Source organism: Chinchilla lanigera, unplaced genomic scaffold (genome assembly GCF_000276665.1).
Source record: "Chinchilla lanigera isolate Chin_1 unplaced genomic scaffold, ChiLan1.0 scaffold00061, whole genome shotgun sequence".
Classification (NCBI taxonomy): Eukaryota; Metazoa; Chordata; class Mammalia; order Rodentia; family Chinchillidae; genus Chinchilla; species Chinchilla lanigera.
The window spans coordinates 4,206,153-4,219,740 of record NW_004955462.1 but is presented as its reverse complement, the minus strand read 5'-3'; the positions used below and the strand labels follow the sequence as shown (position 1 = coordinate 4,219,740).

The window sequence follows — 13,588 nt, the reverse complement described above, 5'->3', positions numbered from 1 at the left end:
GAGGGCATGTGAAGTAATTGGAAGTTAACTGTGGGACATTTCCTTTTAGATTTTGCACTACCTCTTTAGCCAAAACATGGCTGTATTATGAAGTTGCAAAGTAACACCTTCAGTTTTGCCAATGGAAATTAATTATGTGGGCTCTCTGAGTCCCTTCTGGATAAAAATACGGATCTGCATTCAAGGGCTCAGGTTTACACTAAAATGAGAGTCAGATGCTTATGAAACCTCATTTTGACCTAGGTAGCACTAAAGGTCCCATGATGCATTTTGCAACAATAGGGTGAAAATCCTGGTGCCTTGGCCATTTTCCAAATGGTTCAGGCCCATTGCAATCCCCCGCTTGCTTAATATTTCCTCTCTCATTCCAAGCAGAAGAGAAGGTAGCTTTCTAGCTTATAGGGATTTAGAAGACTTGGGAATAACACCAGATTAATTGGGAGGCATTTAGCACAAACCATTTCTGTATATTGGCTAATTGGTGCTGATGTGAAGTAACTAAGTCTTTCTTTGTAAATTTTAACCTAAAATGATTTATAAGATCCCAGCTTAAAAGCTGCATTTCAAATGTAAGCCTAATTTGATCGATTAGTTGGATGAAGGCTCCACTCAAAAAGTTTTATCTTCATTAGGGAAAGAAAATGAAGTGTGTGGTTATGAGTGTGTTGTGTGCATGTCAGGGTGAAAGGGGGTCCAAGATGAGGATGAGTTTAGCACATTGAGCCTTGGAGAAATTCTCATTCAACTAAGATGGTCACAGCCTTTGGCTCTGAAAGGAGCTCAAACTGTTGATTCAAATGGTCGTGGCTATGCAGAGCAGTTTGTTCGCATGGATGGTGTGAGCAGATGAAGATGCCTGCTTGGTGGCAAGGCTGCCTCTATTCTTGGGCAGCTTTGCCAGCACCTTGATGCCCACAGTGAGGAGTTAGTACACACACTGGCATTATCTGAGCTCAACCACTACATGAACTGAAATGGCACAGCAATGGGATGAAGATGGCTTCTGCACCTGTGAGCTGGAAGTCATCACCTGTTCCACTGTGGCAGTTGGCCTGCTCGTCGTCACATTCATCCACTGGGTTCCCATTGGGAGTGGTCGGTCCAGCTGTCGGTGCTGAAACGAAATCCAAGTATTACTACCTCACACCTCTGAAATGTGTTCTCAAGGCTTTAGCTATTGAATCTGCTAACACTTTTGCAGAAAACTCTAAGCTGTGGGAAGAGGACCAGGGGTATGCTTTGTCTCTATTTCAGGAGGCTAAATATACTTGGATTTTGCAGAATGCATCAGAGATTGCATTGCTTTGGTATTTGATCCATAACTGCTGAGTAGATTTGGCTGCCTTTGCATTTTATACATTGTTATCTGCATAAACCTCCTTTTTCTGGAAAGCTCTTGAATTCTCACTGGCTGTTTATTCATGACCCTGGAGTTGAGAACTTTGATGACACAGATTTTGCTTGAGCTGTTTTTCATTTCATTTTCAAGGCATTGGAGAATTCACTCATCATGACTTCTTTTGTATTCTCAATATTGACTAGGTTTGCTAAGTTTATATTATCATTTATTCCTTGAAAAGGAACATCAACACTCACACTTAGACCCACATTGTTCTTTTTTTAAGAAAATAAAGCAAGCATTACTGCATTTCTCCCTAAGTAGCTTCTTGGTCTGGGAGCGCTCCTGTGAGAGCAGGTGTGTGAGTGGCGTTGACTCAACTATCCTGAGGTCCTGCTACCTGAACTCTCACAGGACTGCATCCCACGACAGGTACCCCCTTATCTTTGTGCTTGTAGTTGAAAGGTAGCCAATATTAACCAAAGACTGCTTTTGAAGTCTTTTAAATTTAGTTCAGTGTATTTTTTTCCAGCCTGTTACTCAGTTTTGCAATCTGTTTAATATTTTACAGTTTTCTGCACTGCATTTCACTTTACAAGACTGAGATAAGGCACAGTTCCCTTGATGTCTGAGAACCACAGAAGGTTCGAGGAGTTGGGGCAGGATGGGAGCTCTTTTCTTACAGCTTCTGGCCAGTAGGAAATTCTTGGTCAAAATGACACTGTTTGCTATTGTACTTAAGTACTCAGCAAAGTTATGATAAATGTAGGAACGTAGTTAAGTTTCAACTTCGGCAGCTACCTGAACAGATATGCCAATAAATAATAACTAGGAATCATCATGTACAGACAGATAATACACATAACATTTGGGTGTGCAATCCAGACTTCATAACATACACAGGTATTCTGGGCTCCATTCACTGCTCTTTGGATCAGTAGAACTCTCCCTGGCAATCCACAGAGTTCTCTTCCCTAAGCTGTCCTTACCTTTGATGACATGCTACCTTGAAGCGTTTAAGCTCTCTATTCACATTGCTGATTTTTCTAGATTCCTAGTGGTGTTCATCAAGAAGTTCCACATTAGAATAAATTGCAAAAGTCAGTAAGCGAATGATTTTTATGCTTTACTATTTGAAAATATATATAGTCTGTGACTGTTTCTTTTTTAAGGTTTCCTTCTAAAATTTTTCATTACTGTATGTTTGTGATACATAATAAATACATTCATCACAGGATATTGGTACACATCTTTGTCATACCTCTGTTTCTTAAATGTAAGAGCTAGCTCAAAATAGCGCAAACTCGAATGGAAGGCTGTCTGGGAGCCCATCTTCCTTCTGTGCCCATCCAGACATCTCTGGTAGGGCAAGGCACAAAGTGGATATTTACTAAGACCTGTTAACTAGTTTGAGGGAGAAGAAAATTATTCTGTTTCACTAATTGTACTAAAAAGCTTTAACTGTACTTTCCCGGATGTTGGTTTTTCACATGGCTGGGAGCAACTTCCTCACTTTTGTGAGCTCTTGCAAACATCTGCAGGCATATCCCTTCACCAACAGTTTCCACCTCTACGCACTCCAGAGTTGACACTGGCAAACTGCCACAAGGTTCAGTGTTTTCAACTGTCCATTCACTGCACCTCCTAAATCAACGCTGCCTTCCAGAATGGGACTAGAGACCCGCCTCACACACCAGTCTCCCTCTCCCAGGCCACATTTCTCAGTACCCTGAATGAAAAGAATGTGCCCGCAGTTGGTTCAATCTGCCCAGCCCTTCTTTGTTTTGGCATCTTTACCAAAGCCCTGCACATGGTCACTCTTGGTCTGTGTTGTGAGCAATTAGATTCAGAGGCCTGGGCCATGACTACAGATATGGAGAAAGTCACCCAGTAAGGGATGGGAGATAATGGCTTGACTTGAAATAAACACATAGAAAAGTAGCTATGAATTATTCAGCAGTATGGTGAGTGATAGTTTAAGATCTCATACTGCATATGAAAAATTTTATGATATTAATGTGTTCAGAAATGTATTTATGTTTGGGTAGCTCAGGTAATTCTGAAACCAATAGAAGGCAATATTAAAAAGCATTCTTTGAAACAACTGTGAGCATATGCTCGATTGATTAACATCTGGGTTCCAACAATAGCCATTCTGCAAGCTAACCTGGAAAAAGACCTCTACAGGGATAGAAAGGCTGGTGTAAGGTTACTCATTTATGCCCAAATCTAAGGCAGATGGGAATTGCACAAAAGCATTAACAGGTAAAATGACCAACTCAAAACGTTCATCTCATTCATTATCTGCTAAAAGAGAGTGCAGGTGTGTGGTCAGCATATGCATAAATCTGTCCTTGATATGACCTTCATCTGATAATCTAAGCGTAGGCAATAACATCATTAAAGAGGCCTCTCTATGCTTTCATACACATTATCTCATGAAAAGCTTTCTTTTTTTACAGCAGCCTAAGAAATTCGTCCAAATCTGTCTTGATGTCTTACTGCATCAAATGCGGCTTCCTGCTAGCCTGTGATGGCAGTCAGCGCTGAAGACAGAAACTTGGCTCTGACACAGAGCTCTAAACAATATTTAAAAAGTCAAAGGAATTGGTGGTTGCCAGGGGTTAGTGGAGGGGAAATGGGAGACAACCTGGGGAAGAGGTTTTACTTTGGAGTCACGGCACTGTTTTGGAAACTGAAAGAGAAGCAGTCATGCAACTTAACTGCAGTGTGTACTACATGCCACTGAGTTGTGCACTTTAAAATGGTGAATTTTGTGTAATGTGACTTTCACCTCAATGAGTCATTTTTTTAAAAAGTCAAGAGAAACAATCCCATAGAATCTAAAAAGAGTGATGCAAACAACTAAGGCAGAAGCAAGGTTCCAAAGGCACTGTTTTGGGGTACATGCTAGAATCCCAAGCCTGATGACTGGCAGGTACAAAGATACAGGAACCCCTACAGGACAGTGGGCAATTTGCAACAGCATCCATCCTCTGAGGCAGAAATGCCTAAAAAAAAGGAGATAAAAAGAAGGAAACTAGGAGGGGCCCTGGAAGTTGTTATTACCTTCCACATCACAGCCCAGCAGCTCCATTCGCAGCCCTAGTCCGCCATGAGTGGCTCGCTCGGGGTAGATCCGGATGAATCGCGTGGAAATAGGCGGAAAGGTCCGTAGCTCAGGTGTATCATAGTTGTTGTTGCCCTCAAAAGACTGTGAAGTGCAAACAACACCAATTATTAAGAAAAAAATGTCCTCCCTTTTGATGATTGTTTCCTCTGGAGGGGTGTGAACAACTCTTCCTCTACCTTCTAATGGTTCAGTAATGAAGCCTGTGACGTAAACTGACAGTAGACAGATTAGCAAGAGGAAAGGGGCACCAACTTCTTAGCTGCACAGAGGCAGGACATGTAAGAAAAGTACATCACTACACAGTAAGAGCTGGACACTGAGATAGCCTCTTCATCAGGGTTGAGGGGCTAGGGTGGCAACCCAGGGGACAGCAGACGATTTCTGGAAGGTTGAACGGGTCCTGAGAGGAACAGGTGACAACTTGTGATGGGCTTCATCTGGCTCGCATGTCAACCTCCCGTGTCCTCTTCTGTGAACTGACCTCTACCTTCCCTAGAGGAGGAGATCCTGGGATACCATTCATGACAACCGAGTTCCTTTTGGAGGATCCCTCTAGGCAGATAAGGAAGGCTCAGAGGAAGCCCTTCCCTTCATTTCCTGTGCCCCAAGTCCCCTGAACTTGAAGTCCCAATGGGCATATTTGGAGTGGCATTTCCTGAACTCTTTCACCTCCTTTAGGACTCTTAATAGGGCAGAAAAATCGGCCTCACTCCACCACTTCCTAAATGGCTGGCATTTCTTTCATAAATGAGAAAGGAAGAAACAAACTTTGTGTAAGAAGTGACAGATGTCATTTCTTAGCAACCTCACTGTACATGCTGAAGCTACACCAGAAGCTGAGGATTTAATGAGATGTTTTTAAATGACACGCTGATATGCCTTGGAGAAGTGACACTTTTATCACTTCCTTGAGGTGGAGGAAGATAACTCAGGAAGCAAACTTGCCTTCTAACGGAGCTTATAATAGTTGCCACATTTTCAGTAAATACTCCAGTTAGAATCTCTGAAACCAGAGGGTCCTAGTTTTGCTAAAACTTGGTCCTCTGAAAAGGAATTACATTTTAGAGATAGGAGATAGTAATTACTATTTTATTCAATGCTGGGGAGGCAACACAGGGCTTTGCCTATAATAAGCAAACAGTCTACCACTGAGCTACACTCTCGGCCCAGGGATAATATATAATTTAATTTAGTACAAATGCTGTCTATTCAAAACTAGGGTTATTCCAATCCTTTGAAATCACTGTTAATTTGAAAAGTGTCAACAATTGGTCATTTATAGATAAAAGAGCTTCCTATCCATAGTCAGGGTCCTGACTGTTAAGTGATGTTCTGAATACTGGCTTAACTCCTGCATACTTTGGCCCTTTTTTGAGTGCACTCTTAACTTGAAGCCGCTATGACATTTTGCAGGTGCTAGGCCACCCATTGCCAGAGCCACAACTAGGATATTTTATTTCCCTTGTTACAGTGACAGGAAGATCAAAATCACTGTGAGATAATAGGAAAACAGTCATGACCAGGTCTGTTTTCTTTTTCAAGAAATGAGTAAGTCTCCATATAGTCTCTTCTCCCAGTACCATGCTTAATTGGATTGAGAATGGAAGTGGGGAGAGCGCTGAGAAAAATAAAATGGTCTCAGAGTTGGGAATGCCTGTTTTATGTCAAATATGGTATGATGTTTATTAGTGTAAAGGACTGTTCTCAGTGCTTAAAATAGATTCTCATGTAATCTTCAAAACAGCTTTATGAGGTAAATTCTATAGCACTTATCTTTTATGAAAGAGGAAACTGAGGCACAGAGCAGTTGAAAAATTTGGCCAAGGCCACACTACATATAGTATGTGGGAGTGCTAGGATTCCAGCCTAGACATTTTTAGCTGGTGCTCTTAACCACATCACTAAGGTACCTCTGCTCTCAGGCATCTTGCAGACTAGGGGCTGGGGTGCAGCTCAGTGTAGCTCCGTGGGGTGCGGCTCAGGGCACAGCACTTGCCTAGCATATGTGAGACCTTGGGCTTGATCCTCAGCACTGAAAAACAAAGTTTTTTGAGAAGGTTCTTGCTATGTCACCAAGGTTGGCCTTGGAATCAAATGACCTTCCCTTCTCAGTTACCATACCGGCACAGATCGCAATCCCCAGCTGCTAGTCTCTTTGTTTTAAGAAGTGAGAGCACTGAGGTCCAGGAAGTGTTTATGCCTGAGGAAATCCATTTAGCATCATTAATTGGTCTTTAACTCACTGCAGTGGCCTGAGGCTACACTGGCGATCCCTGGGACCGTGCCCAACGGCTGGGTCAAGATATCACAACGCTGCCAAAGTGTGATCACTCAGTGTGGAAATGTCTCAGCAAAACAGAAGATGTGTGTAGGTGGAGACAAACAGATTGGGTAGGTTATGACAAACCAAAGGATTTTTCTGAGCTCTAGAAGTAAATTAATTGGCATTTTCCAACTCAGAAAAGCCACCTGTAATATGAAAATAGAGCTGCCTCTTGCAATTAGTTTTCTTCGGTTTTGTTAAAGAGTAAATTCACTATCAGGGTCCTGTACTCTCAACAGAGCTGCAGTAGCTGCCAATAATTGAGAATCTCACATATATTATTGTCAGGCCCAATTAAGCTGTTGTCAGTGTGGTGATAATTATACTGAAAATACCATCACTTAGCATGCAGGTTCTCTCTAGTTCACATAGTTCCAGAGATAAGAGGAGAAAAACACTGATATCTATGGAATCCCAGGCTCCTTTCTTAATTTTAACTTGAGGAAAGAATCAACACAATGCAACTTCATTATAAAAGCTGTCAGTGGTGAGCTGGGAAGAATATTAGCAATCTTTGATAACAGGAACTTGCTTAGGAATTATCTTTGTGTTCTGTGACTAATCATGTCTTAGATAGAAGGTAGGGGCTTGGCTTAACTCTATCTGTTCCTGAAAAATGGAGTTAATTCAAAAGGTCTGATACATCTTGTCCACCAAGTGATGTTTGTGGGTGGGAGAAAATAAGGGTACAGAGGATTTAAAACCCATCCAAGCACTGTTTTATTTCATGAAACAGGATACTCATTGCCCTTTTACATTAAAGCTACTTGGTATTCTAGGCAGGTAACCATTTGTACAATTAAATACAACAAGTTTTAAGTACCTATATGTAAAATATATGCTGCTCTGAATTTGAAGGCTTTACCAATTTCCCTTTTCATTTTGGAGATTTTATTTCAATGGAAGGACATGCTCGGAATCATAGATTAGACTCTATCTAAACAACTGAGAAGCTTTCATGATTTTAAATACCATAGGAAGGAGATAGTGACGGATATTTTAGAAATAAAATCCAACATAGTGAAGCAATCTCAGGTATTTTGCTAAAGTTAAAACACGTGCACTGGCTTCTCATGGAATTCTGTACTCGATTTACTACACAAGAGTAACAGCTCGATGGCAGCCGCATGGATTAGATAACAAAGACAGGAAGCATATGATGAATCCTATCAAAAGCATATGGTGATTTGTTTTCTTTTTCTCTCAGAACCCTAGTGTTGAAGAACGTGTCACAACAGCACACCCTGCCATCGACAGCAGCCCCAGAAGTTGCTGATCTGCAACATATTCAAGCTCTCTGATGAAGTCACGAGTTCCCTGATTCTCAGGAAAGATTGGCTTACAGGAAATTACAGTTTCTGGTGACTATTTTACTTTTTCTTTCACCAAGATGAGAAGGAAGGACATAAAAGGGGAAAGTGAAATGAACACAAGAAAGAATGTTGCTGCATATGCGAGGGTTGATTGAACCATACAGGGGATATTTAAGGTAAAAAACTATTATAATAAAGGACATGTTAGCTAGAAATATGAGATAAATGTGTTTAATGCAAGGGGGTATTTTGAGGGAGACTAATGACAATGTGTCTCTTCAATAATTTTAAAAATTTAAACATTCAGTACATTTTTGATCAGTCCTTTTATCAACCATTTACAGCAATTTCTGTCAAATACAAACTCACACAGGGTGTCCTGACCCACCTTATTCACTAGATCTGGCACTGTTCAACTTCTGGCTCTTCCCCAAAGTCAAAATGACTATGAAGAGTACTCGTTCTGAATTGATTCAAGTCACTGAGGCAGTTAGGACAGCACAACTAAAGACACTCAGGAAAGAGGACTTCCAGAACTGCTTCAGGAAGTGGCAAGAAGGATGGGATAAATGTGTTTGAAATGAGAGGGAGTATCTTGAAAAGGATTCACAGCAGTGTGTCTTTTACTGTCATGATTTTTTCTGTATGTTTTGAATACTTCATGTAGGTATATGTAACTGAAGAAGTTTCAGAAACCATAGGTTACCAGAGAAAAATGGGGGAGAAACTCTCACATTTTGACAGAATGGGTTCTTCCAGTGACCAGCTGACCTGTGGGCTGTGGGCGATGGTGGTGTCCTCAGAGCCCCCATATCTGAAAGAGCTGGTTGAACTAGTCACATTATATTTCCTGCCTGCAAAGCCTTTGGCCTGAGTGACTGCCTGAACCATATTCCCACTCTCCACGGAATGGCAGGGAGGGTAATATTTTCTCCAATGAGTTAAAACTTTCTTCTTCCACAGGAGCAGGTCCTGGGCAAGGCATGGATGGACAGGCTGAGGCCAGCTGTGCTGGTGTGAGAAGTATCATCAGCCAAACCCAATTCCCACACTGCAGACACAACTTAAAATGGTGACAGTGTGTGGGCTGATCCTTTTTTTAATCCTAAACCAGCTTCCAGGCCACTCAGAAGACTTCTGGGAACACTTTCCAAGTTCGTGTGCTCAAGAAATGTAAATAAACACAGCCATCAGCCTAAGTAAGACTTAATTACTAAAGCACATATGTTCAGTTAAAGACATATTCCACATGTTTTATTTTCGTACTGAGATTCCTTTCTCTTCTTGCTGCATTATCAAGAGCCAAAAGCATTTTGAAAGGTTCCAGATTATAAAGAATATACTTCAGTAGTTGTCACAATGGCTAAAAGATGAAAGCATTCAAGCATGAATCCATGGATGAATGCATAAACCAAATACTGTATATACATACAATGGAATATTATTTACCTTTAAAAAATGAATAAAATCCTGACACATGCTACAACATGGATGAAATTTGAAGACATTATGTTGAATGAAATAAGCCACTCAGAAAAGGACATATACTATAGGATTCATTTATATGAGGCTTCTAGAACAGTTTGATTCCTAGAGAAAGAAAGTGGAATGGTGGTTGCCAATGGTGGGAGGAGGTTGGGGAGTTGTTATTTAGTGGGAATGGAGTTTCACTTTTGCAAGGTGAGAAAGTTCTGGAGATTGGTTGCTCAACATTGTGAATATACTTGACACTACTGAAATGGAAATTTAAAAGGTTAAGCTGGCAAAATTTATATTATGTATATTTTATCACAATTTTAAAATGAAAAAACACCCTAAAGAGTTAGAGGTGCAGCTCAGAGTGGTAGGGTATCTGTCTAGCATTTCCAAGGCCTTGAGTTCAATCCTTGGAACCTTAATAAGAAAGGAAGGAAGGGAAGGAAGAGAAGGTAGGAAGAAAGGAAAGAAGGAAGGAAGGAAGGAAGGAAGGAAGGAAGGAAGGAAGGAAGGAAGGAAGGAAGGAAAGAAGGAAGGGAAGGAGAGGGAAGGGGAGGGAAGAAAAGAAAGAAAAACAGAGAGAAAGAAAGAAATAGTTAAATCAGGGGTATAAGTGAGAGTAGGAAGAGGAACCCGACCTGCAGTGCAGAGCTTCCTGAAAGGCTCTGTGGGTTTGATGCTGTCAGCCTCCTTGTCACCCTAACGCCTATCCCATTGTCCAGCCATCTGTCCTCCCACAGCCAGGGCAGGGGCACAACACTTTGCTCAGTTTATCAGATACCACCTGCAGTACAATCTTCCTCTTTTCCCTATGGACAAGGGGGGCTTACTGGCCAAGGAACAGCTAGGTCTTCCTCAGAGGAGTGCTGGAGGACCTGGATTAAACTGAGGGCACAGGGATGCCTTCCACCCGTGTCCCTGGGCCTCACCTTGGCCTTGCGCCTGCTGTCGTCCATGATCATCTTCCAATCAGAGCCGTTGTTGCTGTACCCGACCTTGAACTTCCTCATGTACACCTTGTTCTCTCGGTGCTTCCCGCCCTGGATGATGATGCCCCTCACAATGGTCTCCTCCCCCAGGTCCACCTGCAACCACTCGTTGGTGTAAGAGTGCGGTGCGGGGGGCAACACCCAGCCCAAGCGGCTGCTCATCAGGCGAACATTCTCCGGCATCCAGTTTCTGTCCCCTTGGTTGGAAGCTGTGATCTGGGAGTCAGAAATAAGTCCGGACACTATGCCCAGCATTCCAGAGCAAGGATAATCTAGAGGCGGCAAAAAACAGATGAAGCAAGCTTATTTTCTGGGAGACACCAGGCTTAGAAAGAAAACACACTTTTGAAAGAAGACAGTGTCCTGTACCCACTCATATAATACATTCAATGTCTAGATCATTTTACATCCATCCAATGTCCTCTCCTCAAATCTTTCTCCTACTATTTCAGAATTCCATGCTGTACACGCACATCCCAGGGAAGAAAACCTTCACTGAGCACGCACATTTCTCCCTCTTCTCACATTGGCTAAGTTTAATGTCAGACTGTTGCGGGTCTAGTCTCTTTGCTACCCAGAAGTTGTTCCCATGTTAAGGATAGGTGCTGCCCGAAGAAGTTCATAGTTTATGGTGGGTTGGAGACACGGAAAGAACTAAACCCCACAGCAGGAGAGTTACTGAAACAGAAGTGAAAAGGTGACAGGGAGGAGAAGACAAAGAAAGAGCGTGGCACAGCTTGAGAATGGAGAGGGGCACTCCCCAGGGCGTGGCATTTGGCGCAATACGGGAGGACAGTGTCCATCTTCCCCTCTGCTACCCTTCCTCCCCACCTCTCATCACATCGGTTCTTTTTCCATGCATGCGCCACTGTCATCTGCAGCGGGCCACATGTAGACTACACCGGTCTTTTCCCCTAGACGTTGAAACCCTTTCCTGAACCCTGTATTTCAATGGGTGGCATCATCAATCAGCTCCTGCTTTGCCACCTTGTCACTCTTGCTTTTCATTTTCTATTTCTGTTTTGGTTTTAAATCATATCCTGCCAGGACACTAAAGGATTTTTTGGTCAGCTTCCTACACTGCAGTTCTACATCTACATGACACTAACTGCCCTATAACTTTTCAGGAAATGTTGATTTGGCCATGTTATTTCCACCTGCTCAAAAATCGCCACTGTTAAAAGAAGTGAGCCATATACCAATGGGATGGCTATTGTACGATGCTGCTGATATGAGGCTCTTAGGGTAGATACCAAAACAGAAAGTAGAATGAGTGGTCAGTGTGAGGGCGGGGAGAGGAGAATGGAGAGCTGGTGTTTAATGGGTACAGAGTTCCAGTTTAGGATGACCAAGAGGCCCTGGAACTGGACAGTGGTGACAGTTGCACTACAATGTGATTGTATTTAATACAACTGAACTGTGTACCCCCAAATGATTGAAGTGGCAACCTATATATCATGCATATTTTACAACAATAATACAAAGACTTGTCTTTTTAAAAGTCTACCATGTCTCTGTGTTATATTTGGGAGAATATCAAAACTGTCAGGGTTTCAAGATGCGCACTGTGGTTTCATCTCATTTATCTAGTTTTATCGAGTTGCTGATCATGTATTGCAGTGAACTGATTCTCTTCTCATACACTGTGGATACGGTATAACACCTGCATCAACTTTGTTCTAAGTGGTCCTGCAACCCTCTCTGTCCTTTTGTTCCAAACTTTACATCTAATACTCAAGACTCATCATGGAGACTTTTCAAACTGCTCCAGTCCTTTCCTGGAGCTATTATGGTAGACACAGTAAGTAATGTAAGCTCAGCATTCAATTATTGTGTAGATGTTTTAAGACTGTTAGTCTCATGTGTACAGCTAGATTATAAGATTCTTAAAGACAATGAAAAGTACCATCAAACTTCTCATATATGTTATGGCTTGTGTCTAGATGTCCTCCCAAAGCCTCATATAGTCAGAAGTGCAACTTTTTCAGAGGTGGCTGGATGTAGAGTGTGTGATACTGGGGTTGTTTCACAGTGCAATGCTAGGGTTAAAGGCACTAGGATTAAGGGTGTGAGTGATACAGTATAATAAGTAGCCTGAATAACTTAAAAGGGGCAGAAAGAGCCATGGTTGTCCCTTGCTTGCTTGCTTTTGCTGTCTTCTGCTTGCAAAACTGAAATATTTCTACTCTGCCATGCCCCTCTGCCAAGCCACGCTGCCTTGGAGACAGTTGATGGTGGACTGAACCTCTTCAAACTGTGAGCTAAATAAACCTTTCCCCTCTTTAACTCTTAATGTTGGGTATTTCCCCTTAGCAACAAAAAAAGTAACTAAGACAGTGTGTGGTACAGCAGCCCAGTTAGTGTCTGAGCACAAGGGAGAATATTAGCCATTGATTAACTGGTGGCTGAATAGCAAAAACTCTAACACTTCAATTCTTCTTCTTAAAAAATGTACATCTCAATAAAAGACACCCAGGAAAGGTACCCTATTTCTCTCTTAAATAACTTGATTCTGCATAATCCAATACAAATTTAGCTTAAAAATACAGCCATCCTAGAGATATGCTTCTAATACAATTAAGGTCCACTTATGTGGTCAGCTGCCTTTTAAGAATTACTACTCAGATACTTTCTGCATGAGTTGTGCAGGTCAGATCGAGGCACTTCTACCCTGATGCATGCATGTTTGTCTAAGCATTAGGCATGGAAGGTCCTGTACATCACCTTCAAGACCTCTCCTCATTCACCCCGATTGCCTGAGCCAATTCTCTTCTTTCTTTCCACTAAGAATTCTCCACTATTTTTCCCTCCCAATATCTGACTGACATAAAACCATTGACTCATTTTCAAACACTATCTCATTTATTAACTTTTTCTCTTTCTGCAAGTTTGACTTTTCTCTATCACTTCACAAAAGTTGATCTCCTTTTTTCCTGTGTTGTTGATCGTATTCAGATCTGTAGATGGTTGCTCTTCTCTTCCTCATATTTTTAATTCCTTAGAGAGTGGGAATTA

General features: G+C 41.8%; 1 protein-coding gene across 6 annotated transcripts in view; it reads right to left on the bottom strand.

Annotated features, from left to right (window-relative positions):
- The window catches only part of Nrp1 (neuropilin 1), a 139,016-nt gene that overhangs the window by 21,272 nt on the left and 104,156 nt on the right, over positions 1 to 13,588 (bottom strand). For 4 of the 6 annotated variants that reach the window (XM_005398147.2, XM_005398143.2, XM_005398148.2 and 1 more), the window contains exons 9-11: positions 10,514 to 10,845; positions 4,409 to 4,553; positions 1,010 to 1,114 (exon numbers count right to left, since the gene is read on the bottom strand). In XM_005398147.2, coding sequence (XP_005398204.1) covers positions 1,010 to 1,114; positions 4,409 to 4,553; positions 10,514 to 10,845 — 582 coding nt within the window. The remainder of the gene's footprint in view (positions 1 to 1,009; positions 1,115 to 4,408; positions 4,554 to 10,513; positions 10,846 to 13,588) is intronic. The other 2 variants (XM_005398145.2, XM_005398146.2) reach the window with 1 other exon arrangement.